Raw genomic sequence first — 26,095 nt, forward strand, 5'->3', positions numbered from 1 at the left:
CTGCCCCGGCTACAGAGTAAATACAAGGCCAGCCTGGAAACTCACTGAGACCTTCCTCACTGCTGGTGGGGTTGCAAGCTGGTCCAACCACTCTGTAAATCAGTCTGGTGCTTCCTCAGAAAACTGGGTATGATACTACCTGAGGACCCTGCTATACCACTCCTGGGCATATACCCAGAGGATTCCCCAGCATGTAATAAGGGCACATGCTCCACTATGTTCATAGCAGCCTTATTTATAATAGCCAGAATCTGGAAAGAACCCAGATGTCCCTCAACGGAGGAACGGATACAGAAAATGTGGTATATATACACAATGGAACACTACTCAGCTATTAAAACCAATGAATTCATGAAATTCTTAGGCAAGTGGGTGGAACTGGAGAATGTCATCTTGAGTGAGGTGACATAATCACAAAAGAACACACATGGTATGCACTCACTGATAAGCGTATATTAGCCCAGAAGTTCGGAATACCCATGACACAATTCACACATCCCAAGAAGATGCCCAAGAAGAAGGAAGGAGAGGCTCCTGGTCCTGGAAAGGCTCAATGCAGCAGTGTAGGGGATTACCAGGGCAGGGAAGCGGGAGGGGGTTGATTGGGGAACAGGGGGAGGGAAGAGGGATTATGGGATTTTGGGGGAGGGGAGAACCAGGAAAGGGGAAATCATGTGAAATGTAAATAAAGAATATATCTAATAAAAAATAAATAAAACAAAATAGTTTTTAAAAAACCAAACCAAACCAAACCAAACAAAAATAAGAGCTAGGTGCCCAGCACTAGGGAAGCAGAGGCAGGTGGATCTCTGAGTTGGAGGCCAGCCTGATCTATAGCATGAGTTCCAGGACAGTCAGGAATTGTCTTGAAACAACTGTCTTGAAAAACAAAACAAAACAAAACAAAATCCCCCAAAACCCAAAGCAAATAACCCCCAAAACCCAAACCCAAATTAAAAAAAAAGTAACCCTTCCTCCAAACAAACCCAAAGTTAAAAGGTTGAAAAGTAGGTTACAGCTATAGCTTGGTGGTAGCATACAGCCTAGTGTGCACAGACACAGCATTTGGGAGGCCCTGGGCTCAATTCCCAGCACCCAAGGGACAAAAACAGCCAATAAGAAACCCTCCAACAAGTACACAATTTAAAGGCATATGCATAATTTAAAATCATTTCTGTTTCATTTTTGTTTTTTAGATAGGAATTCAGTATATAAGTCAGGCTGACCTGGATCTTACATATATATCCCAAAATGTCCTTACACTAGTGATCTCCATGCCCCAGACTCTCAAGTCCTGGGATTAGAGTGCACCACTATGTAAGGCAGGAGTGTGTCTCCACATTAAATTCATGTCCACTGTCACTTGTTCTGAGCCACAACTTTCAAGGCAACATGCAGATGCTTAAAAGAAATGCAAGATGATTTATAGCTAACAATCTTTATAGAGTTTATAACTCAGCATCAAGTATTTCATAAATAGTATATAAGATATAGTCCAGTTCACTGGGAGAAAATTGTAATTTTTATATTTATCAAAAATAGGACACAACATTTTCTCTCTAGGTTTTCTGATACCAAGTCATGGCAGAGGACAGGCAGTACTGTGACTGTGACGTTTTCTGCTTAAGGGTAAGGTCTAGCTAGCTTCTTGTATTTTTACTAAGGTACGATGTAACAGCTGAGTCCTGTTCATTCCAGCTCACAGTTCCTCCTCATTGGCCTACTGCTCTACAGGACTTGTGTCTTACTTCTAATCAAGTTGTATCTTAGTTGGCAGAAAATAGAAAGCTTGTCCAACGACTAGGTGCATGGCTTTAACCTTCAATAACCAGTATGAGATTGTTCCTTCATCCTTCAGATCTTCCTATGTCCAGAAAAAAATAGCCTTGGTATTGACTGTAATTTATATATATTATTATAAAACCTCAGGTATTGTTAAAAACCAACATAATCATAATTATAAGAAACATATACTTGTTAAACTAAATCTGGAACCAGTGTTCAACAGCTGGCAATACATAAAGTGTCACTCTGTCTTTTGGTCACACTGTTGATTAGTGATAAGCAACCTGTCCTGGAGACAAGTTTCTAGACAAGGGGAAGCCACGTTGTACTCAGATAAAAAGGGTCTGGGGGTCAACTACTCTCGCAGCAACTCTACTTTGCTTCTCTCTGAAGTGAAGGCTGCATCCCCAGGCCCAAGGTATATCACCTCTTGCACATCTTTAATAATCATTTGGAGACTCTCTGCCCTTAGGTAATGGACGTCTCATTTCCCTGGGCCAGTGCTCACTGCTGGCAATGGATGCATCAGAGCCACCAGAACCAGAGATTATTCAATTCACATTTGAAGGAAGCCAAAGAAAATAGAGCTTTGAGAACTCTAAGTGTCTGAAGAGACTGTTTTGGCAAATATGGTTTGAAAAAGTACAAGTCATTAGCTTCCTTAACGTGGAAGTAGGACTTTCCCAATGTACAATTTATTACTGGCACAAGATTCCCCAGACTCTGCCAGTAAAAAGGGGGGAGAGTATTGTTGGAAAAGTGATCTATGTACGCCATTCCAATTAAGTTATAAAAGCAATATGTAACTTAGCAAAGGCTGGTGCCAGGCCATTATGGTAACAAGCACTAAATCAGAATCAATTATCTGCCACATTTGGAACAAAATTGTATTACTCACTGAAAAATCTTGCATAAAACTTACTTTAAAAGGAAAAGAAAGGAATCAGAAAATGCTTGCAGGTGTTCCAGGGACCTTTATTAGCAGCAGGGGGCCAGGACTGAGGATCTAGAAGGACATTCAGGTCTCAGTTTACACACGAGGAAACAGGCCTCCAGGTGACAAAGCTTGAACACGGTCACACACAGTGTGAGGCAGAGCTAAGAAGCTACACCGAGTTCCATTTCAGGGGTACACATGCTTCTAGGCACTTGGGACGGTCACTCAAAACAACTGCTCTCTGCACTGGAAACCATCCCAAGATGTGAAACCCAAAAGGTCGTAGAAGCCGAAATGCAAGGCATTACTTCCTGTTCTGTGGACAGGGGCTTGGGAAACAAATGGAAGACTGTAATTTCCATTGGAAGATCTTTATATTAGCTAATTTAAATTATTAGGCTTTAAAGTACATCTATGATAATGTGACAAGTGAGGCTGGGCAGCTCCAAAGCCAATGCAATCCCGGAGGCAGCTAGGACATAGGGGCAGGGAGTGTTCATGGCATCTTAGGGAGGACCTCTTCCCTACAGTGCATCCCTGTCTAATCAGAGGATGAAAAGATTTTAAACAATCTGGGGAGGAAGCAGAAAAAAGATGACAAGGTCACAGGGACAGTAACCATCACAAGAGGCTGCCAAGGGAGAATACCACACCTCAACGATGGGCTCCGCACAGGTGCAGTTCACATTGATGAGTGAGAACACAGCGGCACAGACAGACAGACAGACAGACAGACAGCACAGGGCTGTCCCCAGACGAGGCTTTGTGGCACTGACAGACAGACAGTACAGTGTCGTCCCCATGTGAGGCTTTGTGGTACCACTGATCCCTTTTGAGAGTATGAATTATACTGCTGATCCAAGCTGTGGGTTCTTTTGTCAGAGACAGATCTGCTTTGTTTTAGACCAGGCTATCTTTGTTTTTGTCAATACAAATACACGCCCTCCCCCTGCCCCCATAGGTAGAATGTGGGCTTCTGTGATCCAGCTTCGGTGGTTTGCAGTAATAAGTCCAGTGATGGCAAATTGCTCCAGACCATATCTCTCTATAAGCAAATTCTGTGAGTTTCTCTGACACCAGACTTTTGCATTCCTAGGCTTCGGAACACATGGAAACAGTGAACCCCAGAAGCTGAGAAAAGTGGTGCATCTCAATAAAATCTCTGGCCTTCCAGGCAGAGAAAAGCACTTTTCACTCCCTTAAGGCAATCTACAATGAAGGACTGCTCTAGAGTTAGGCTGCTTGCGGGAACGGCAGTGTCATAGGGTTTCTATTGCTGTGAAGAGACACCATGCTATGGCAACTCTTATAAGGGAAAACATTTAGTTGGGGCTGGCTTACTGTTCAGAGGCTTAGCCCATTACTGTCATGGTGGGTGGCGTGCAGGCAGACATGGTGCTGGAGGAGCTGAAAGTTCTCTATCTTGATCCACAGGCAGCAGCAGGAGACTGCGTGCCACACTCAGTATAGCTTGAGCGTCTGAGACCTCAAAGCCTGACCCCACAGTGACACACTTCCTCCCACAAGGCCACACCTACTCCAACCAAGCCACACGTCCTAATAGTACCACTCCCTGTGGGCCAAGCTTCTCAAACACATAAATCTATGCGGGCCATTGCTATTCAAACCGCCACAGCAGTAAAGTATGTTCATCATCTTATCCATATGCCACTGAACTCTGCTCATTTCCACACTGAAGGAGCTGAACCTACTGAGGAGAGCATACAACTGAGTAGAGAGTAAGAGAAAACAGGGCGTCCATCTCATCATCCCAAGACCATTTAGAGTCTTCTCCTGTCACTGATAAAACAAATGAACAGATGACCGGTCTAATGACTACTGCCAGGCATTTTCTGAAGAAGGTGGTAATGTCCTCATCTACCTCCAGTTCCACCTTTGACAGCTACTCACAATGTAGGCAAGAAACACAAAAAGTGCTTATTTACAGATTAATAATTGGATTTGAAAAATTGGTGTTAACACCGAGAGACTCCTCCTGCCTTGGTCCTATAAAGCATTTAAACCCAACAACTTGAAGAAACAGGAGCTAATTATGCATGTCTACATGACCATGGCTGGAGCTGAGAACGGACAGGCAGCAGTATACTGTGGCTGAAAAGGCCGAGCACTGACTCTTTAGACTGAGCATGGTTAAAGTGCTGTCACAGTTGGGGCTGTAATTACTAGGATAAAGACCATGGCCCAAAGCACCTTGGGGAGGAGAGGGTTTATTGCAGTGTATAACTCTCAGCTCACAGCCCATCACTAATGGAAGTCAGAGCAGGAATTGAAGGCAGGAACCTGGAGGCAGGAACTGAAACAGAAGCCATGGGGAGGCGGGTGTGTTTGTGTGTGATGGCTGCTCATCAGCTTGCTCCCCACAGGTTGCTCTCTTATAAAACCTAGGACTGCTTGCCTAGGGGTGGTACCACCACAGTGGGCTGGGTCCTTCCACCTCTACCACTAATCAAGCACATGTCTGACAGGCTTGCTATAAGCCAATCCGATGGCTGCATTTTCTCAGTTGAGAGTCCTATTCCCAGATGACCCTGGCTTGATTCACTTTAACAAAAGAATTAGCCAGCACTGGTGCTAAAGTGAATATAAAGATTACCTATGGCTGTTTTTCCTCAGACTGTTCCCACTTTGACTGGTGATGTAATAATAATATATTTATAAATTATATGGTAATTATATATATATAAATATAAATATAACAGAATGGTAATAGGGCAAGTAACTTATAGAGGATCTACCTCATAGGCATCTTAAGAACTTTGGTTTCAAAGAGTAGACACGGAGGAACCCATGGTTCCAGCTGTATATGTAGCAGAGGATGGCCTTGTTAGACATCAAAGGGAAGAGAAGAGAGGCCACTGGTCCTGAGAAGGCTCGATGCCCCAGTATAGTGGAATGCCAGGACAGGGAAGTGGGAATGGGTAGGTTGGCTGAGCACGGGGAGGGGGATGGGATAAGGGGTTTCCGGAGGGGAAACCAGGAAAGCGGATAACATTTGAAATGTAAATGAAAAAATATCTAATAAAAATTTTTCAATTAAAAAAAAAGAACTTTGGTTTTATTATCTGATGAGATGGCAGGCTATATGATTAGAAAAAATGATCAAGGACCATTTTACACACACACACACACACACACACAGAAAGAGTGAGAAAGAGAGAGAGAAAGAGAGAGAGAGAGAGAGGTGGGGGAGAGTGTGCAATAGAACTATTTTTAAGTAATTAATGACAGTATTATATACAGTCATAGAACAGAGTATGAAATAACAGTTTCCGTAGTGAATACAGAAACACGCTGTGTCATGGAGGGAGACACAGTTCTGGCCCTGGGAGTTGCTAGGCACAGAAGCGAGGATGCGGGATGAGCGGAATCTGAAGGACAAGCAACGGAGAGAAGCGGAGTCTAGGCTCGGAGCTGGAAAAGCATTACGCTGCTGTGAGGAAGGATCTGTGGTTTGGTTTGAATGAAGAATGGAATTCAGGACAAGGAGCAGAAGGAAATAAAAGTTGGGTAATAAGAGTCTGGGATACAGGTTGGCACAATGAACTAAAAACAATAAAATTAAATTTAACTTGGATGAACTTCCAGCTTGGGGATGGCAAGGCAAAGATATTGTTTCTCCCTTTCTTCTTGAAAACCACCCCAAACAGTTAGAAAACAACCTCCAACCTCACTGACTAAGAGGCACGTAAGAACCACACTGCTAGAAAATTAAAAGCAGAGAGAAGCGAGAATGACTCGATGAGCTAGGGTAACCAACGGATAAAGGCCAAGCGCCCGTGTCCCAGGGGGAGACACCGCGAGCGAGCGAGCACAGCACCTCCACCAGGCTGGAGTGTGGGAGGCAGGAGCTTAAGACGGGAAGCCTGGCTTCAACAGAAAAGTCTGAGACAGCACACTGGACCACTGCTGATGTGCAGGCCCAGAAACAAAAAGATACGGTCTAGAGTTAAGCTAAGCAATTCTAGCAAGTTATGTTTTCTTCTTAACAAAACATTCATTTTTTTAAATAAAAATATGATAAAATATTTTTAAATTAGAGACCATTTGGAAAACACATATGGTCTGGCTCTGACTTCCTCATGGAGAGACTCTGATTCTGAAGGGTGGAGTCATGGACATGTGCTTCATAGACTCCGCATTCTGAAAACAAGGCCAGAGGACACTGTCGCTCATCGCAGGGTGACTAAGGAAGGCCTCACTTAGAAGAGTTATTTTGAATGAACTGTTGAAGGAAGTGGCGAACAAGCCACTTGGGGAAAGTGTTTCAGAGGGAGAGCACCTGACGTGAAGCAGCCGCTGACTGCCCTCGTGCCCAAGGAACATCACAGAGGCCCGCAGACAGGAGGCTGACCGCACGCCTACCCAAGGAGATCCATCACAGGGCCAGGTGAGCTGGGGCAGTGACTGAGGACTGGAGTCAGAATGTAACAGGCAGGAGACTTAGAGAGGATCTGCCTCACAGGCCTTAGGAACCATGGCTTTGTTATCTGGTGAGAAGCAGTCTGCAAGATTAGAAAAAAATGACAAAGGACCATCACACACACACACACACACACACACACACACACAAACACACACACACACACACACACACACAAAGTGCATACACATACATGGAAAGCAACAACTTATTTTACTTAATTCATGACAAAAAAAATCAAAACTGAAAGAAGCTTTTGGGGATGTTTAGTGGCTAGCTAATGTGACCTCGGAAGTGTTTAGTAATCACCTGTGACATAAGTGGGCTCGTCTGCAGGAGCTGAGACTCGCCGGGGGGGGGGGGGGATACAAGAGGGGACTGACCCTCCCTTCCAGGCACCACAGTCAGGACTCGCAGCCTGTCTGATAACTGTGACGAGTGACACAGTGTGAAGACAGTGGGTGGGGGAGACACTCTCCAGAGAAAAAGCCACAGAACATCAAATAACTTAGGATGTATGAACTGTTTCCTTATGCAATTTTCCTTTTCATATTTTCCCTTTCATGGTTCTGGATCACAGTTGACTGGTTAACTGCAATCATGGAAGGCAGCGCCACAGACACAGAGAACTGCTATCCAGCGCTAAATATGGTCTTTTCATGACAGGTTTCAGAAAACTCAAGTCCACTTTCTCAGACCTTATATTGATTAGGCCAGAACGCACTAACATAAAAAGCTTTCTTTTTTTTCCCCCATTTTTTGGATTTGGCTTTTTTCGAGACAGGGTTTCTCTGTGTAGCCCTGGCTGTCCTGGAACTCACTCTGTAGACCAGGCTGGCCTCCAACTCAGAAATCTGCCTGCCTCTGCCTCTAAGTGCTGGGATTAAAGGCGTGTGCCACCACTGCCCGGCTCATAAAAAGCTTTTATGTGTCACTTTTGAAGGCTTTTCTTTCTGGTTTTGAGAGTCCTACAGTTTTAAGAATTTATCTTTTAAGTGTAGTTTTCCCTACATTAATCCATCATTGCTCAAACTCAAGCTGGACGTGTCCTTGTTCTTATTAAAAACTTAAACATTCTTACCCCAAAGTTCACCTTACTCCCCAAGCCTAGAGGCCACGGCACTGACAGCTAGTGCACCACTCCAAAGCACACAGAGAAGAGAACATGGCTTCCTGTCACCAGTCCTCTCTGCTGTTGGGCAGCAGTACTGGCCTTCAAGTTGTAATGCCACTGACTGTGAAACAAATTTATTTTTTAGACTTCAGCATTTTTTTTTTGCCTGATAAAAAAATGTTATAAAAGCATTAATTTCCCTCTTCCCATTAGTATTTTTGATGGGCAGAAATATAATAATTCGGTTAGCTCTTTCCAGTTATGTGCAGTTGGGCTTTCTATGGGTATGGGAATAAATTTATTTCTGCTACAGACAACCACAAACATTTTCTACATCATACCATGTATAATTTCTTGGAAAAACATAAACCCTAAAGGTATATAATATTAAAACTATTATCTTATGTAGCCAAGTGCACTGTGTTCTTTTTTATAAACCAAATTACTGAGAGATGACCAGTAAAATAAAATACATTTTAAAACCATATTTACATCGGCATATGGGAATCAAACTCAGTTTATCAAATGCACAGTTCTCTTTCTTTTTTTTTTTTTGATACAGCCAAGATTTCAAATACAATAATAACAACAATGCTGCAGACCCACACTGAACTATGTGAACCCATGCCAACTACAAGTGTAACTGACTGTAATGGGAAAGGCTGGACTTCTGGTTCCTTTTAAGGAACGCATTACAAAGTAGGAAAGATGCAAGAGACTTGAAAACTTGGTCTTTCTGGTTAGCCGTTTCCTCAGACTGGAAAAGATACAGTGACATCCCCAGGGCAGACAGAGAAGGCAGGCAGGATTAGCTTACCACTTGAACCATCTTGAGGTATCTGGCGTAGCGTGGATCCTTGGCTACAGTGAGAATGTTTTCTGATGGCGTGCCACTTTCCTGCACTCCGGAGTCTTGCGTGCTATTCTGCTGTAGAGAATTTTTATGCAAACCTTTAGACGGTTCATAGAAAGGGCCTATCATGCTACTTAAAAAGCAATGTTTATTTTTAAAATTATGAAGCAATAAATACTCAAAAATTGTACTTTTTTATTTAAATACCAATCATTTAATTATAGGATATGCATTCCTAAATATCTATACTTTAAACTAAATGCTATCAATTATAGATTGTTCCTGAGATGCAAATGTATTTCTATGAAACATGATAAGTGAATACACCAGGAAATTAGCAAAACAATTTGTCAACTGCTCAACAAATGGACAGTGAGGTATCTGTCATCCGCCCTCCTGCCCCTCATTTATTTAACTGTTATATTTTAAATGGATATGGTGATGCTAAGTCTTTAGAAAGCAGAGCTCAGAGATTGCTTGGAGAACACCAGATTGTCTGATTGTGTACATTTTGTGTTGAAGAGTGGTTATTAATGGTAATACATCAAAAGAGTGCCCTGAATACTCAACGCTGGTGTTGGGGGGGGGCGAATACTGAGGGAAGGGGACGTTAAATAACTGTCCTCCTGACGGTGTACAACTGGTGTACAGCTCTGCGTCGTCACTTGAGCACAGGGCCTCCCTGCCCTGGGGTAAGTGGGAAACGAAGATTCATACAGCACACAGTACCACAGTTCTCGGCTCTCCAACCAATCTGAACGTTAGAATAAGCTCGCTTCTGTGACCCCCACTCAGCATCGGCACAACTGTTACAAGGAATTTCTTCCTCACACGCCATTAGTTTTATGTCAATGTATCTATGTTAAAATGTAGACAGATTAATATTTTCAAAATCTTTGGTGTCATCTGGGCACTGGTGGCACACTACTTTAATCCCAGCACTCAGGGAGGCAGATGCAGGTAGATCTCTTGAGTTCAAGGCCAGCCTGGTCTACAGAGCAAGTTCCAAAACAGCCAGGGCTACACAGTGAGAAACCCTGTCTCAACAAAACAAAACAAAAAAACCTTTAGTCTTTATAATATGAACCTATGTTTGCATACTGAATTTTTCTAACATAATTTATATGAAAGCCAAGTCTTTTATTTTGTTTTGTTTTGTTTTGGTTTTGGTTTTTCGAGACAGGGTTTCTCTGTGTAGCCCCGACTGTCCTGGAACTCACTCTGGAGACCAGGCTGGCCTTGAACTCAGAAATCCACCTGCCTCTGCCTCCCAAGTGCTAGGATTAAAGGCGTGCGCCACCATCGCCCAGCATTCTTTTGGTTTCTTACACTAGGTGATATTGTTAAATGCTACAAAAGAGAGTGAAATATATATGAGTATAAATATTCATCTGCAAACAGTTAATACAGAAGTCTGAAACATCATTACCCATAAAAAGAAAAAATATCGATGTGCATTTCTAAGTCTTTATGCATGGCTCACCCGAGCTCAGCAGAGCAAATGACAGCTCTATCCAGTCTAACAGTCCTCAGCTCCCAGGGGCTACGCTGTGCCCAACAACCACGTCCTCCTCGCAGGGTTTAATTACGCACCAGCATGCCTTTACTATGTGAACGGTCCATTAAGCATCATAATCCTTTCTCTCAACTGTCCTTCATTTCGTTCTCCAATCGATCTCAATCTGTACAACTATCTTGAACAAAGATCTGAGGCATGAGATTCTTGAGAGCTGTCTGAAATCAGGATGCAGACCTCGGGACTTTGACTCATAGTTTAGAGAGTGTGATAAATGGGAGGCTTTGTTATTGTGTTGTGTGGAGACAGGAGTTTCATGTAGATAGGCCTCCAGTGCACTATCTAGCCAGGGATGACCTTGATCTTGACCTCCCGCGTGCCAGGGCTGTACATGCGTGCATGTATATCAAAAGTGCATAGCTGATTTGACTATCAAAACCATGGAAATCTTCATAAAACAATATTTAGTTCCTTTCAAAATATGATATATATATACAATATATATACATATACAATATATATGTGTGTATACACACACACACACACACACACTGGATTTTTGAGACTGGGTTTCTTTTCATAGCACTGGCTGTCCTAGAACTCACTCTGTAGCCCAGGCTGGCCTTGAACTCACAGAGATCTGCCTACCTCTGCTTAGAAGAGCAACTGCACAGGGCCACGGGGCTCTTGTGAGGATTAGCATGTATGACCTAACATGCTGTGTCAGAGCACTTGTAGGTGCAAGCACTACATGTACCTGCTCAGGGTGACTATTTTGCTGATATTTTAGTGGCACCCCATTTGGGTGGTTAATTGTTTCATATTTCAGTACCTTACTGAGATGTATATATATTGGAGGTTTTAAACTAAATAGTAAAAAACATAAATGTATAGAAGCATAAAAGAATATTATAGCATAAAAGCTGACTGTACAGTGACTCTTATCATGATGTAGAATGTAGATTCAAACAAGTCAACGTCAAAACTACACCTTTTTCAGTTCACTGAAATATACAGCCTTGGGTCTTGTTGATTTTGGACTGATATTCAAAGCTTAAGGTTTTATGATTTGACTACCAAGAGTTTCACACATATTTAGCATCAGCTGTCCTGTTCAACCCAGATGTCCTGCAACTATTGTAACCCGGATACTTACCTGTGGTTGCTCTGAAGTGGTTTCAGAATGTGATCCATTTGTGACAGCAGTGACACTTAAAGGAGACACTTCAACTGTGACGTCCTCTAGGCCTGGGATAGATGACAGCTGAGAAAAGTGAATTAGTGTGGGCATATGAAGGTCAGTCTAGGCGCACAAATAAAACTTTTATTTGTTTTATTTGGATTCTGACTTAGCTCTCTTAAACCTATAAAATTGTACAGGTTCAGAATTTTATCTTTAATCTACATGTCATAAATTAAAAGTGAAAAACATTCACTGTTCTTTGGAAGTTTGTTTTTCAAAAGTTTAATTTAGTTGATAACCTTTCTTTCCCTACAAATTATTGTTCCTACAAATTATTCCACAGACTATAGAGGATTGAACATGGGCTTTGGAATCTGACTGCCAAAGTGAACTAAAGTCCTAATATGCTGGTGGGCTCCCTGCTCCACCCTCTATGTTTATCCTACTTTTGTTACCTGTAAGGGGATGAAAACATTTTCCTTATAAAACTATTTTAAAATATGTTTATTAAAAATGCCTTGCTAATGAAAAGTTCCCTGTGGCACACCGTTTTCCTGCATGTGGTGTGTGTGTGTGTGTGTGTGTGTGTGTGTGCGCACACCTGTGTCGGGGTGAGCAAGCATGTATGTGTGTGTGCGTGAATGTGCTGTGTGTGTGCATGTGCACTGGGTCTCTCAGTGACCCCGCAGCATCTCTTTGGCTGGATTCGCTTGATCCTTTCTCCTCTCTGAACTCGGGCCCTCAAGCGTGTGTAGCAGGTACTTCACCAGCTGAGCCTTCTCCCCAGCCCTCTACCAATTTTAAGTTTTAATTATACAAGATATGTCTTTACATTTTAACATATGACACAGCTTGTTTTTCTCTCTTTAAACATTTATCCTTGAATATTACCTAAATATTTGCTCTTCATACACAACAAATGGGCATGATGTCAACATTTCAGACTTGAATGGTAAACATTTCAAAACAAAAAATATAAGCCTTTGGGTTAGACTTACAAAAAACCCTTCCTGCTTTTGTCCTGGTGTGATGTGACATGTGTTTGTCAGCTGTTTGGCTGACTGTGGATATTGTACTGCGGCCAGGGTAACACTAGGGTTAACTGGCCCACACAGAAACCTAACTTGTGTCCTTGGATGGCAGCACTTTAATTTCCCAACTGTTAAATAAGATTCAGTCATAAGATAGGATAAAGAACTCCCGGATGATAGGATCTCAGGCATCAAAAGTCATTGCGAAGTGCAGACTGATGGCAGTGCTTAGCAAAGAGGCAGTGGCCCCAAAGTCACAAGTGGGTGTATTTGTGACTGACACGATGTCCCCAGCATATTCAAGGCCAGGTGTTCTAAATCTCCATGCCAGAGAAATGTCCTAAGGCAACAGACACACTTGCTGAAGTCCGTAGAGGGCAGAGAAAGTATACTTACTTCGTTTCCTTATTCTCATGTGAGCATAAAAATTTCCACTCAAAATAGTAAACATTTTGATAATTAAAAAAGTTAGATTCTCATGGCCACAGTACACTTTTATGAGCTATCAGGGAGGGGAGGATAAAAGTTACAAAAATACCATAAAATTGCATCCTAGATCTACCTCATAAACAGGAAGAAATGTATAACATTATAAATTAAACCAAGTTAAAATTGAATGTGTCAGTTATTTATCAAAATCTCTAGGCTTTAAATAAAAATTATTTTTCCCAGGTAACATGGGACCTTTTTGTTGTTTTATTTCTTTCATTTTTAAAATTTTAATTAATTAATTTTTTTTAAGAGACAGTCTCCTCTCCATATGGATCAGGCTGGTGTCAAACGCGTCATCCTCCTGGCTCAGCCTCCCAAGTACTGGGATTATCACTTCAGACTAATATACCCAGCTCCTCTATAATTTGTGATTTCAAACTGATGATCTTTCAATATTTTCATAACTTTCAAAATATATACAAATAAAAATATCAGATAGTATCAATAAATCTTGCTCTGGAAACATTTAAGTTTTATTCCACTTATTATATTATTGTTCTACTATTACTACATTATAGCCATTAAAAATAATTTTTAGTTTCCATTAAATAATGTGACCCACATAACAGCTTAATTTGGAACCATGTTGTTTATATTGTACTTTTAAGTGGCATAATCAAAGAAATATGAGACCACCAGTTCATTGGAAATGACTAAATTGATGTCTATAATGAACAGCATTCATTGTCTTACAACTATGTTTTTTAAATGTGCAACACTGTATTGCTCAACAGATACAGGGTTAGATTGAGTTCACCCCCAAATACATTTTAAGTATGACTGAGAAAGATGGTGTCCATTTATCCTGTATTCAGAAATACAAACCTTCGCATCTAAAATATTGAGAGTTGTTTCAATTTGCTGAATCCGGAGGGAAAGATCTGCCAGTTTCTAGAAGGGTTAGAGACACAAGAATAAAGTGTTCGGTTAAAACGGTGGAAGAGAACAATGAAGGGCAGATCTGAAAACTAGAAACTATGTGATTTAAGTATTTCTCAGGCACCATGTCTTTACAAGAGTGGAATTCGAACTCTACCGTATTGGAATATGTCATACAGTTTTTATATATTCACTAATAAAGATGTTAAACTCTCAGCTTTCTTAAATTCATAATCAGGGCAATAAACCAATAAAGCAAAATACAAACTCAACCCAGACCTACCTAGAACAGGACCTGAAATTTAACAGCAGCTTAATAATTACTCCCAAATGAATCATTTTTTTCCATGGAAAACAAGAGAAAGAATAAGAATTAGTCAGAGATAGGCTTATATAGGATCTGCCTGTAGACATTACTTAGCAAATAAGCAAGTATAGTTTAGTCCAAATTCAAATTCTCAAGTCTGAAAAGGGGAATGGGGGCGTGAAGTGGGAAGGTGAACGATTTATCTCCGAAAGAATGTAAAGAGAATAAGAGTTCTTCAGAGGCAAAATGAAACATCTACTATCAAAATCTAACACATACCAACCACATCAGGACACACCGTGCCCTAATTACTTTCTACAATTACACTGTTATCCATCTGGTCCTAGGGAGAAGGTTCAGGGAACGGTGGGGCGGGGAGGGGGAAGGGGGGAGCACTTGCCATTCAAGTCTGAGGGTGCGAGTGTGTATCCCCAGCATCCACAGAAAAGTCACGTTGGCACAGTGGCCCACACAGAGCAGGTCAGTGAGCGCAGCAGACAGTGATGGAGGAAAACATCTGCTGCCAACCTCTGGACCTCGTGTGTGTGTGTGTGTGTGTGTGTGTGTGTGTGTCATATATGTGTCACACACACATATCATACAATGATTCACCAACACATATACATACTTTCACAAAGAAAAGTTAGCATGACGATGTGCAATCCATAAACACACTTATTGAATACAGTATCATATTTAGCCAGACATCCCGAGAGGGCTGGCCGGTTTACTTTATGGCTCAGGGGCAGCATTCTGCTAGCTGCCGGGGATAATATAAAAAAATCCTTACTACAAGCAGAACTTTCATGCTCTACGGTCATTTTGCCCGCAGTTAGGAGTAAAATGCTGACCCCTGGTCAGTGCTTAGGGCTGCTTCTTAGGACACTTCATTGTTCTGAGACAGGATCTGCTCATGCTGCCTATGCAGGTCTCAAACTTGGTCCCAGGGAAGCTTCCTACCCGAGCCGCACACACAGCAGGGAGGGCAGGCTATTCTACTCTACCTGAATCTGTCATCTGAAATGAAATTAAAGCTGCATTCTTTTTATTTTAGCGATTACTGTATTTTGTCTCATTCATCTTGGCAAGCTGGGATGAAGATGTACAATATCCATCTTTACACTTGGAATGACATGGAAAGCCCTAGGGGAAGGTGAAGCAAAAGCACGAGAGAACAGCATCAGAAGACACTGCTCTTGGGTCAGGTAGCAGCTGCTCTTGATAACTTAGATCAGCAAGACAGAACTTCATCACTATTTACTTTGTATGCTCAATGTTAGCACGCTAGCTCATACCTTCCTCAGACCTGACACAAGGTGCACACATACAGAACATCTATTTTATTTTATTTTTTTGTTAAAGCTTATTTTAAATTATGCGTGTCTGTGTGTGCACATGAATGCAGGTACCACTGGAAGCCAGAAGAGGGTGTCCTATCTCCTAGAGCCGGAGTTAAGGACAGTGGTTTATCACCCTGTATGAGTGCTAGAAACCACACCTGGGACCACGGAGCGGTCTCTCCGGCCTCAGAGCACTGATTTTTAACATGATCATCTAGACATCTCCACAGATGCAATCTGGAAATTAAACGCTCGCAAGCTAAGCTGTGGTTTTGGTCTCAGTTCTGGAGAAAGGGGTCACACTAGGGAAGTTCAGGTTGCCTTCAAACTTTCAGTACAGCCCAGGCTAAACTCAAATTCTTAGCACTTTCAGTATAGCCCAGGTTAGCCTCAAATTCTTAGCACTTTCAATATAGCTCAGGTTAGCCTCAAATTCTTAGCACTCTTTGCTCAGTCTTCCTGGTGCTCAGATTTCAGGCCTCAATCCCTTGGATAAAACTTAGTTTTAATGGCATCAATGCTAAGTTTAACCTTGAGATTTGTTCACAATAAGCAGTTATGTAAACATAAATCCAAGTTATAAAACATGTCATGCTATCCAAATTACAGGCACATTCCTGAAAGTCATGGAAATTCAATTTTGGCAAATTAAATAAGTCTTATAATTTGCTAGAGAAGAAATCTTACAACAAATTAATTCACAAAATGATAACTTCCATTTGTGAAAAAAAATGAACCAATTTGAGTAAAATGAATATAAAAACAAAAAAAATGTGTTCAAAATGTAATACTTTATCCATGTATGTGAACATACTTGTGTGTGTGAGAAAGTACACACATGTTTGTCTACGTGGAGGTCAAAGGTCAGCACTGGCATCTTCCTTGATCTCTACTTTAGGTTTGGGACAGGGTATATCCCCGTCCTGGAGCTCACCAATTCAATTAGACAGGCTGGCGAGCAAGTCTGGGGAATCCTCCTGTCTCTGTCCTCTGACACAGATCACAAGTCATCTCCCTGCTTGACTTTTATTTGGACTCTGAGAAATCAAGTTCAGGACCTCCTGCTGTCAGGGTTATCTGAGCTATCACTCCAGTTCCCCAAATTTAAGTTCTAGGTTTTAATATATGCCCACATAAATATACACTTTCAAATATTTACTATCATAAATCCTATGGATTTATAATATTATCCTGAGCACTTAGGTATGAGATACTGTATCTGTAACATATCATTGAAACCCTCACACCAACTCTATGAAGTAGGAACTATTTTGTTAATTTTAAGGAGAAAAAGAAAAAAAGTGATTTCATACAAGTAAAATAACCTGGACCAAAACACTTCAAACCCAGAGCTGACAGAAGTTTCTAGGACATGACTGCAAATCTGGGGGCTGCAGACTATCGTTTATTACCCAGAGTTAGTAAACAACCGAGCAGCCTCTCAGCCAGCTCTGGGCCATAGACTGGAAATCAAGTGTTTCTGATCTTTTAACACTTACTAAGGCGGAGGGATGCTCTTTACCTGAAATTATTTTCCTAATCAGTATTAATTACTTCATTTTATATTAGAATATAAAACTAACTGGTTACTGAGTATTGAGTTGGGATTCACATAGGGTACGCTGAATGTGGAAACACAGAGCTTAGCAATATCTACCTCCTGACCTGACTGCCAATCACTGCAGAGCAGCAATTTCTCTTTGCACGTCCTGTCGGACTGTGTGGAACCACTGTTCCTTCCCTTGGAGCTCACTTCAGTTCTCTCCTCTGCTACTCTCAAAGCCTCAGAAGGTGAGGTGATTGATCCTGCCAAGACATGAAAGACTGGTAGCAACATCAACGTGAGTCAGTTTATAATCTTTTATCTAAATACCCTTATAAATACAATTAGCATTTAGGGATGAGTATTTTGAATAGTTGTTTTTTCCTTACTATGGCTACTACTACCTATGTTAAAGTTAGGCAAACCAGTGTAAATGTTATATATATATATATATATATATATATATATGAGAATACACACACACACACACACATACATATATATTGGTTTATCAAGATAGTGTTTCTCTTTGTAGCCCAGGCTGTCCTGGAACTCACTCTGTAGACCAAGCAGGCCTCAAACTCTGCCTCTGCCTCCCAAGTGCTGGGATTAAAGGTATGCACCACCACTGCCAGTTGTAAACGTAATTTTAAGAAAGAAAAATAAAAAATCCTTGCAGTTTTATGCTACATTGAAGTTCTAGAAACCCCTCCAAAATGTCTAGCTCTTGATTTAAAACCTCATGTGAGGAGTTTGTCAAGAAGTGATTCTCACAAGTAATACAGAATAGAAAATCCTGAAACACTGGACATCTGAGATTCTCAAACCAGCCCAGAGAAGGCAAATTCATACCACTGTGAATAATGGGGTGACAAAAATGTGTGATTGCAAAATCCTGAGCATGTATAGCCACAGCTCTAGAGGAGAGTTCTAAAGTAGATCTCAGCTGTGCTCGGTGTCCTAGAAGCCAGCAAGGGAATCAATCAATGTCTTTATTAATCCACATATAACTCTCATGCCTCCCCACTATAAAGATGTGGCAAAAAACAAAAAACGGGTTTAAGAAAGACATCATTTGTTTCAAAGTTAAGTTCAATGTGGGTGTAAACCTTGGCTGTAAGAGACAAACACTATAAATTTGTTAGATGAGAATTCTCTACACCTCTGCCGGTATTTAAGGATTTTTAGAAGAAAAAGATTAGAAATGATTTGAAATCCAGCACCTTGTGTAACGAATCTGAGTCAAGATAAAACATCCACATGTCTTGTTTACATGGGGTTGATGAGTCTGGAATTCATGGTTAAATGGAGTCTGCAGAGATTTTACTGTAGTAAGAATTCGAGATGGCTGAACTGAGTGGTGAACTATAATGAAAATTCTGGAACTTTGGCTTCTTTAAAAATACAGAATGTGTAGCCGGGTGGTGATGGTGCACGCCTGTAATCCCAGCACTCTGGGATGCAGAGGCAGGGGGATTTCTGAGTTCGAGGCTAGCCTGGTCTACAGAGTGAGTTCCAGGACAGCCAGGGCTACACAGAGAAACCCTGTCTGGGGTGGGGGTGGGGGTGGGGGAGCCTGGATCCCAGGTGTGGGGCTGGCTCAGGCTGTCTGCAGCAGCTGACTATGATTTGCCTCATGCTCCGGCAGAGGCATGGCTTTGCCAACTGCAGATATTTTCTGCGATTGTGCGATGTTTGGAATTCAGAGGGTATATAATGCTAGAGCCCAGAGAGGCAGGGGTAGATGGTTGGTGTTTATTCAGGAAGATTGGTTTTGGTTACGGTACTGGTTATTGGTTATTAGTTGTGTTCAAATGAGAAACAAGCAATTAGATTCAAATGTCTTTATCTCTCTCCCCTCTATCCTTCTTTCTCTCCTATCTAGTGATGGGGTGAACTGAGTGGGGTGCGATGGGGGATAAAGGGTAGGAAAAAGTAGAACCAACAAAGTAACAAAGACCAGCTACAGTGTACCATCACACAATTGTGCTGACTGGGACAGAATAAAAAATGTTTACTGAGGATTTGTGAAGGAAGAGGAGATGACCTTAAAAGCTTTGTAACTTGGGTCTGATTCAATTTCTTCCCTTTCTCTGGCCTCTGGTTCCAGCAGGCAAAGAAGAATTATTTACAAAGTTGCCTGGAATGCAACTTTTTAAGAAAGTTGAGTTCTTTACAAAAAAATACAAAAAGAGTTCTATACTCTTCTCTTTATCAGAGAATTCTAAGAAACAGAATAACAGATGAAGAAAGAGCTCAGTTTGTTTCAAATTTAATCCTAGTTGAGGCTGAAAGTGTTACATTTATGCTGGATTTATATCAGCTCAGGGTGGCAGTGGTTAGGGGGTGTGTGGTTGGGTCTTTCTCTCTGCAGATCACTCCTAATATAAAAAAGCAATAAAAAAGCAGTTGACACTCTTTTTTTTTTTTTTTTTCTTTTAGGAAAGTGGTCACTTTGGTTTCTGTTAAGGCTTGCCAAACAAGGACAACAGCCTTCCCAGGGGCTATTAACAGATTAAAAATGATTCCAGAAAGCCACTTTGAGATACATATATAACATCTTCAGAAGTGATCGTATCCACAAAGATACTGCATTTAGTAGATACAGAACAACACAACTATAATACAGAGAGAAGGTGTTTAGTTTCTTCACTTTGATAAGGGCTGGAATCTCAGTCTGGTTCTTTGGGCTCTGTGCTTCTCTCATCCAGTTGGAGTGTTATCACACAGCTAGATAGAAACCTCAGGGACTCAAATACATGTGGGATGAACAGACAGAGAGCAAACCAGGCCAAACCCTCACATCTTTGTGGATATACCAGAGAGAGAGAGAGATGCCTGGACATGTCCTAAAACAAGGGCTGTGATGACTAGACACATCTAATTCAGTGAGTATCACTGACCAGCCTACAGCTTACAACTGACAAAAGTATAGAAATTGCCAAAATATCAACTGTAAGTAATGAATCATATAGCCAATTATCAAACATAAAGCAAAAAGGCTGGATATCAGGAAGATGGTCACCTAGGACTTTCCAGTACCCATCTATAAACAAAAGTATTGATTTAATCAAAGAGCCACACATACTTTCACAAGAGTTGTGTGTGTGTGTGTGTGTGTGTGTGTGATGTAATGTGTGTATGATGTGGACAGTTTCACATTCCTGGACTCATCTCTCACCAAACACCAAATGGTACATCATAGTGAGGAAACAACTCTACTTGGGGAAAAGGTAGGGGAGTGAGAACCACCCTCTGCCTCAGAACTCATCACAAGGACTACCCCAGGCACTGGACAAGCCCTGGTGGTCCCAGACACCTGGTATTACTCATGCTCTGGTCAGATTTCAGAATCTCAGAATCCATCCCTGGTCCACTGTCAGGTCAACCCTAGTGGTCTAAACCTCCAGATCAACCTAAGATTCAAGACAGTCCAATGGTCAGGCTAGTCCCCACAGACTATGTCTCCAGACTGACAATAGAGCCATGACGCCCCAGACTCAGCCTTCATGTTAGCCTCTGGGAATTCAGGTTTCAGGTCTGCCCTACATTCTAACTCAGCCCAACGCCAGGCAGACCACACAACCTAAGTTTCAGGCCTGTCCCAGCTCCAGGTTTATGCTTCCGACTCTAAAGTCACCAGACTGACATCCATGAACACAGTGGGGTCATTCCCTACAGTCTTACTATCCAGGCTGGCTACAGAGCTTCAGGCTCAGATGGACTCAGCCAGGGACAACCTTCCTAGACCTACGATTCAGGCCAATATATGCAGTCCCCACAACTCCAAGTTCCTGCCCTTTAAACATGTGGCCTAGAATCAACCCAGCACTCATTATCCCACACTCCAGAGCAAGCTGGAGGATGTAGGTGCTGTACGTGGCATAGCACCAAACTAGCCACATAGACTCAGAATCCCAGGCAAAACCTAAGCAGATCCTAATGACTTCACAAACTAAGGGCTCTTAGAAGATCCCTGCAGATGCAACCATTAGATTGTACAGAGTAGACTGGGCCTACCCTCTCAGATTCAGGCTTCTGACACATCCCAGAGGGTTCAGGACTGGCCAGGTACATGGCCTGACTTTGCAAACTCAGGTTCAAGGCCAACTACAATTCCAAGTCAGTCTTTGTAGACTTGGTATTTAGAATGGCTTCTTAGAGACCAGACTCTAGGTATTCCGTTGCAGATTCATACCCGAGGCCCATCTCATAAGCTTATCAGTAAGTCCATCTCACTGGATCAAGCTCAGCTCAGAACAAAAGAATGTGAGATCTGTATACCAAATGCTATAAAACATGGATGAGAGAAATCAGACACAAATAAATGCAAAGACATCCTGTGTTCATGGGTTTGAAGAATATTGCTAAAATGTACAAACAATCTAAATGGTTTATTGACATAACATAATCTCTATCAAAATTCCAGTATTGCTCACAAAAGTAGAAATTGTATAATTTCATCTAGGAATGCACACACACACACACACACACACACACACACACACACCATACAGACTCAAATAAGACGGCAAATCTAAACAAAAGAAGCACAGATGGAAGCATCATGTGACCAAGCAGAGGTGGAGGTTATACAAGGGCTCATCTATGGGGACTGTCATTCGCTGGCTGCAGCGACTGCTGAGTGCCAGAGGCTGCTGAGTGCTGGAGACCGACAGTGACTGAGCCCCTGACAGGCACCATTTCCCTGGGTAACCAGCCAGCCACCTGGTGGAAGGTTTACTACACTGGGCTTCTTTCTTCCTGGAAAGTTTAATGCTTTGTCCTTGCTGCAATAGATACTTCTTCTGGCCATGGATTTGCCTTTCCTGCAAGTAATGTCTCTGCCAAACTCCCACTGTGAACTCAGAAATGCCTTGTCCACCATCACAGTGTTCCACACAGCATCCTTCTGATCAAGGAACTCACTTCATGGTCAGAAGTGTGTGGCAATGGGTCCATGCTCATGGAACTGGTCTTACCACGGTCTCTACCATCCATCCTGAAGCAGCTGGCCTGAGAGAAGGGTGGAATGACCTTGTGAAGACAGAGAGAGACAGCACCAATGAGGTGGTAGCTGACTGGAGGGCTGGGGCTGGCTTCTCTAGAAGGCGGTATATGTTTTGAATCAGCATCTAATACCTAGTACAGTTTCTTCCATAGCTAGGATTCATGGGTCCAGGAATCAAGGGGTAAATGGGAATGGTGGCAGTCACGACAGCTCCTAGTGACCCATCTTAAAAAAAAAAATGCTTCCTGTTTCTGTGACTGTAAGTTCTGTTAACATTAAAAGTTATCTGACTTTAAAAACTGACAGCAAAGCTATACAGACCAAAACAGTATGGTACTGATAAAAACAGGCTGTGGAACAGAATAGGGTACCCAAAATAAACCCAAACATTTATGATATGTTGATTTTCACAGACATGCCAACACACACACACACACACACACACATACACACATACACACACACACACATACACACACACACATACACACACACACATACACACACACACATACACACACACACACACACACACAAGCCAAAGAATAAAAATCAGAGGCTATCACGCACCATGCACACAAACAACTCAATATGGATAGTACGCTCACATGTAAGGCCTGAAACCATAAACCCACCAGAAAAGGGAAACACAGAAGGAAAGCTGTAGGCAGTGGTACGGAAAATGATTTTTCTGGAAATGACCCAAAAGTCCAAGTAGCCAAAGCAGAACTAGCAAATGTACTTGAAACAAAAATGCTTCTATACAGAATGGAACTGCCTTCAGGGGTGAAGACCCCCTATGTATGGCAGGGTGAAGACCCCCCTATGGAAGGGGGATATCTACAAACTGTCTATCTAATAGCATGGTGAGAGCCAAATCTATTATCAAACCACAACTCAATAGTAAAAAAACCAGACAATTCCATCTTAAGAAATGGACAAAGGACCTGAACAGATAATTACCAATAGAAGATACAGAAATTAAATGGATACGTGGGGGGAAAATGTTTAGCATCACTTATTATGAAGAAAAAAACTGCAGATTAAAACGTAATGAGGACTGGAGAGATGGCTCAGAGGTTAAAAGCACCGACTGCTCTTCTGAAAGTCCTGAGTTCAAATCCCAGCAACCACATGGTGGCTCACAACATCCATGATGAGATCTGACGCCCTCTTCTGGAGTGTCTGAAGACAGCTACAGTGTACTTTCATATAATAATAAATAAATCTTTTAAAAAAAAAAAACGTAATGAGAACTCACATCACATCCATTAGAAGATTAATGTTAAGAGATTAAGGTTACTAGATTGAAAACACAAAAGAATTAGCACGGAGGTAGAGGCACATTTATGCTGTTGGTGGAAATGTAAGTTAATGTAGCTGATTTGGAAAGCTAGTATAGAAAGTCTTAAAGGGAAAAAAGGGAAGTGTAACTTCTGAAAGATCAATGATCCCCTTCTGGTTACACATGCAGTCAAAGGAAGCGGTGTCAGTGTGTGAAAGGGACAGCTGTACAATCCAGTTCATCGTAGCATCACCACCAGCCAGGATACAGAATCAACCTAAGTGTCTACAGATAATGACTGGACAGACAGAATGTCAGACAGATACACGAGGAAAATTCCAACCTTATGAAAGGAGATCTGTCATCCGTGGTGACATGAACTCAGAGGACACAAACACGTGACCTAAGCTAAGTGAACATTACTATACATGTAATATATAACATATATATATATTATGCATGTATACATAAAATCACTCTCGGTGTTTCCATGAAGCAGTAGCCAGGGACCTACCTCCTCACAAACTGCAGAAAACCGATTGAGAAACTGGACAGTGTGCACCACAAACTGGTTTAGAAATGCCACCGTTCTTTTCTGTTGAATAGCTGGCACCTGTGTCGTAAAAACAAACATGATTCTTACAGGAGAAGCATACCCTGTGCCATCCTTTGGATATCTCGATTTCATAGTGGGGATGGGCTTCGCCCTGGGACATAAATTTCATGAAGGGCTGAGACGAGTGTCACTAATTTGTTTTCCTGAATCTTGTGTGAGTCAAAGTGACAGGGACTGCATAATTTAGGAATGTCTCAATCTCTCTCTCTGTCTCACACTCACACACACACACACACACACACACACACACACACACACAGTGCAGCTCCAGGGTCAAGTAAGAGGTGAAGTGTTAGAGGTGGTACTATCTCCAGACTGTCAATCTTGGGCGTAGAGACACGTGATGTGGGGAGCAAAGGCGGCATGGCACACCAACTCTTTTCTTAGCCCAGAAGGGACCCCTTTCAAAGTGGGGTGCAGGGCTCCCCCTTCCCCAAGCTAGGAAAATAGGGGCTCGGGATTGGGCCTAGAGAGGTGGCGTCTCCCGTGGAACTGGGGTCCCTTGGCCAAGCCTCCTTCCCTGTTCCTTGAAAGTTCAAGTCCGTCTTTTACAAACCTTGGTCAGATCTATGCCTGACCCCATGAGAGGAAGCCCATCCTCATCCATCTCCTCAGCGGATGGGGACCCCGGGGCTCAGGCACAAACTCCTCCCAGCCAGGTCAAGAGCCCAGACTCCTTTTCCCAACTTCCTACTTCGGGGCCTTTCCGGAAGAAAGCACTAGTGTTCACCAATCAATCGGTAGTTTCGGAGAGGCTGCCACGCCCCCTCGCTCTCGCTCAGCATTCTGGGATTCGTAGTTCATGATTCGAATTGTAAAGTTGAGCTTGGAAAAGCTGTTGATGAGCAGGGTTCGCAGTTGATGTTTTAGCTGTAAAATCTGAAACGATCTGAAAAAAGGAGTGAGGTGGGGGGAGGGAGGGAGAGACAGACAGAGACACAGACACAGACACAGACTCAGACACAGACACAGACACAGACACAGACACAGACACAGACAGACAGAGACAGGGTAGGGATGAGTTCAATTTGAGAAAATTAGAAGCTGGGTTGTACCCGTTTTGAGATTTTTATCTGCTTAGTCCTGTTACAAAAAAAAAATGCACAATTCACTGAAGAGTGCTTCTCTTTTTATGTAATCCTACTAAGTGCCAGATATTCTGTTAGCCCTTGTGAAGAATAAAGAAATCGATCAGAATGAGTCTTCAGTCCTGGAGAGCCACATACCCTAGAGATCAGTTTCTAAAACCTTTCCTTCTTTCTTTCTTTCTTTCTTTCTTTCTTTCTTTCTTTCTTTCTTTCTTTCTTTCTTTCTTTCTTTCTTTCTTTCTTTCTTTCTCTTTTTTAGAGACATAAATTCAAGCAGCAGCTGCGACACCAGCTGTGAAAGTGATTGTCACTTACATTAGGTCAACAATCTTTGATACATATATCAAAGGTTATATAAAGATTTTGGTTCAGAGTTTGGCTGCACATTTTTACCAGCTATGGAAGTTAGGACAGGTCACTTAAGCACAAGTAAACCTTTTTATTGTACCAAACAAGTACTGAAGAGGTGACAAGATTGCTTCTGCTATACTGTTCAAAGGGAGGATGTGCAGAATTTTGATGTACAATATTTAGATGGACGCGCAAACAAAATCCTATGAAAGTGACATTGCAGGTTAGCATGTACAACCCCTTATGGACCCATGAGTACATGCACTCCGCATGCAAAGTGCTGTGGTTCTGTGGATAATAGGAGCTTCTGCGTGGTTCAAGAA

General features: G+C 42.0%; 1 protein-coding gene across 2 annotated transcripts in view; it reads right to left on the bottom strand.

Annotated features, from left to right (window-relative positions):
* Washc3 (WASH complex subunit 3) overlaps nt 1–25,036 on the bottom strand; it is a 43,558-nt gene extending 18,522 nt beyond the window's left edge. Inside the window, exons 1-5 of one of the 2 annotated variants that reach the window (XM_052165027.1) lie at nt 24,890–25,036; nt 24,232–24,330; nt 14,178–14,243; nt 11,803–11,910; nt 9,095–9,202 (exon numbers count right to left, since the gene is read on the bottom strand). In XM_052165027.1, coding sequence (XP_052020987.1) covers nt 9,095–9,202; nt 11,803–11,910; nt 14,178–14,243; nt 24,232–24,330; nt 24,890–24,940 — 432 coding nt within the window. In that variant the 5' untranslated portion in view covers nt 24,941–25,036. Of the gene's footprint in view, nt 1–9,094; nt 9,206–11,802; nt 11,911–14,177; nt 14,244–24,231; nt 24,331–24,889 lie in introns of both variants that reach the window. The other variant, XM_052165026.1, reaches the window with a different exon arrangement.
* Nucleotides 25,037–26,095: the final 1,059 nt, after the last annotated feature.

The sequence above is a fragment of the Apodemus sylvaticus genome, chromosome 20 (assembly GCF_947179515.1).
Source record: "Apodemus sylvaticus chromosome 20, mApoSyl1.1, whole genome shotgun sequence".
Lineage (NCBI taxonomy): Eukaryota > Metazoa > Chordata > Mammalia > Rodentia > Muridae > Apodemus > Apodemus sylvaticus.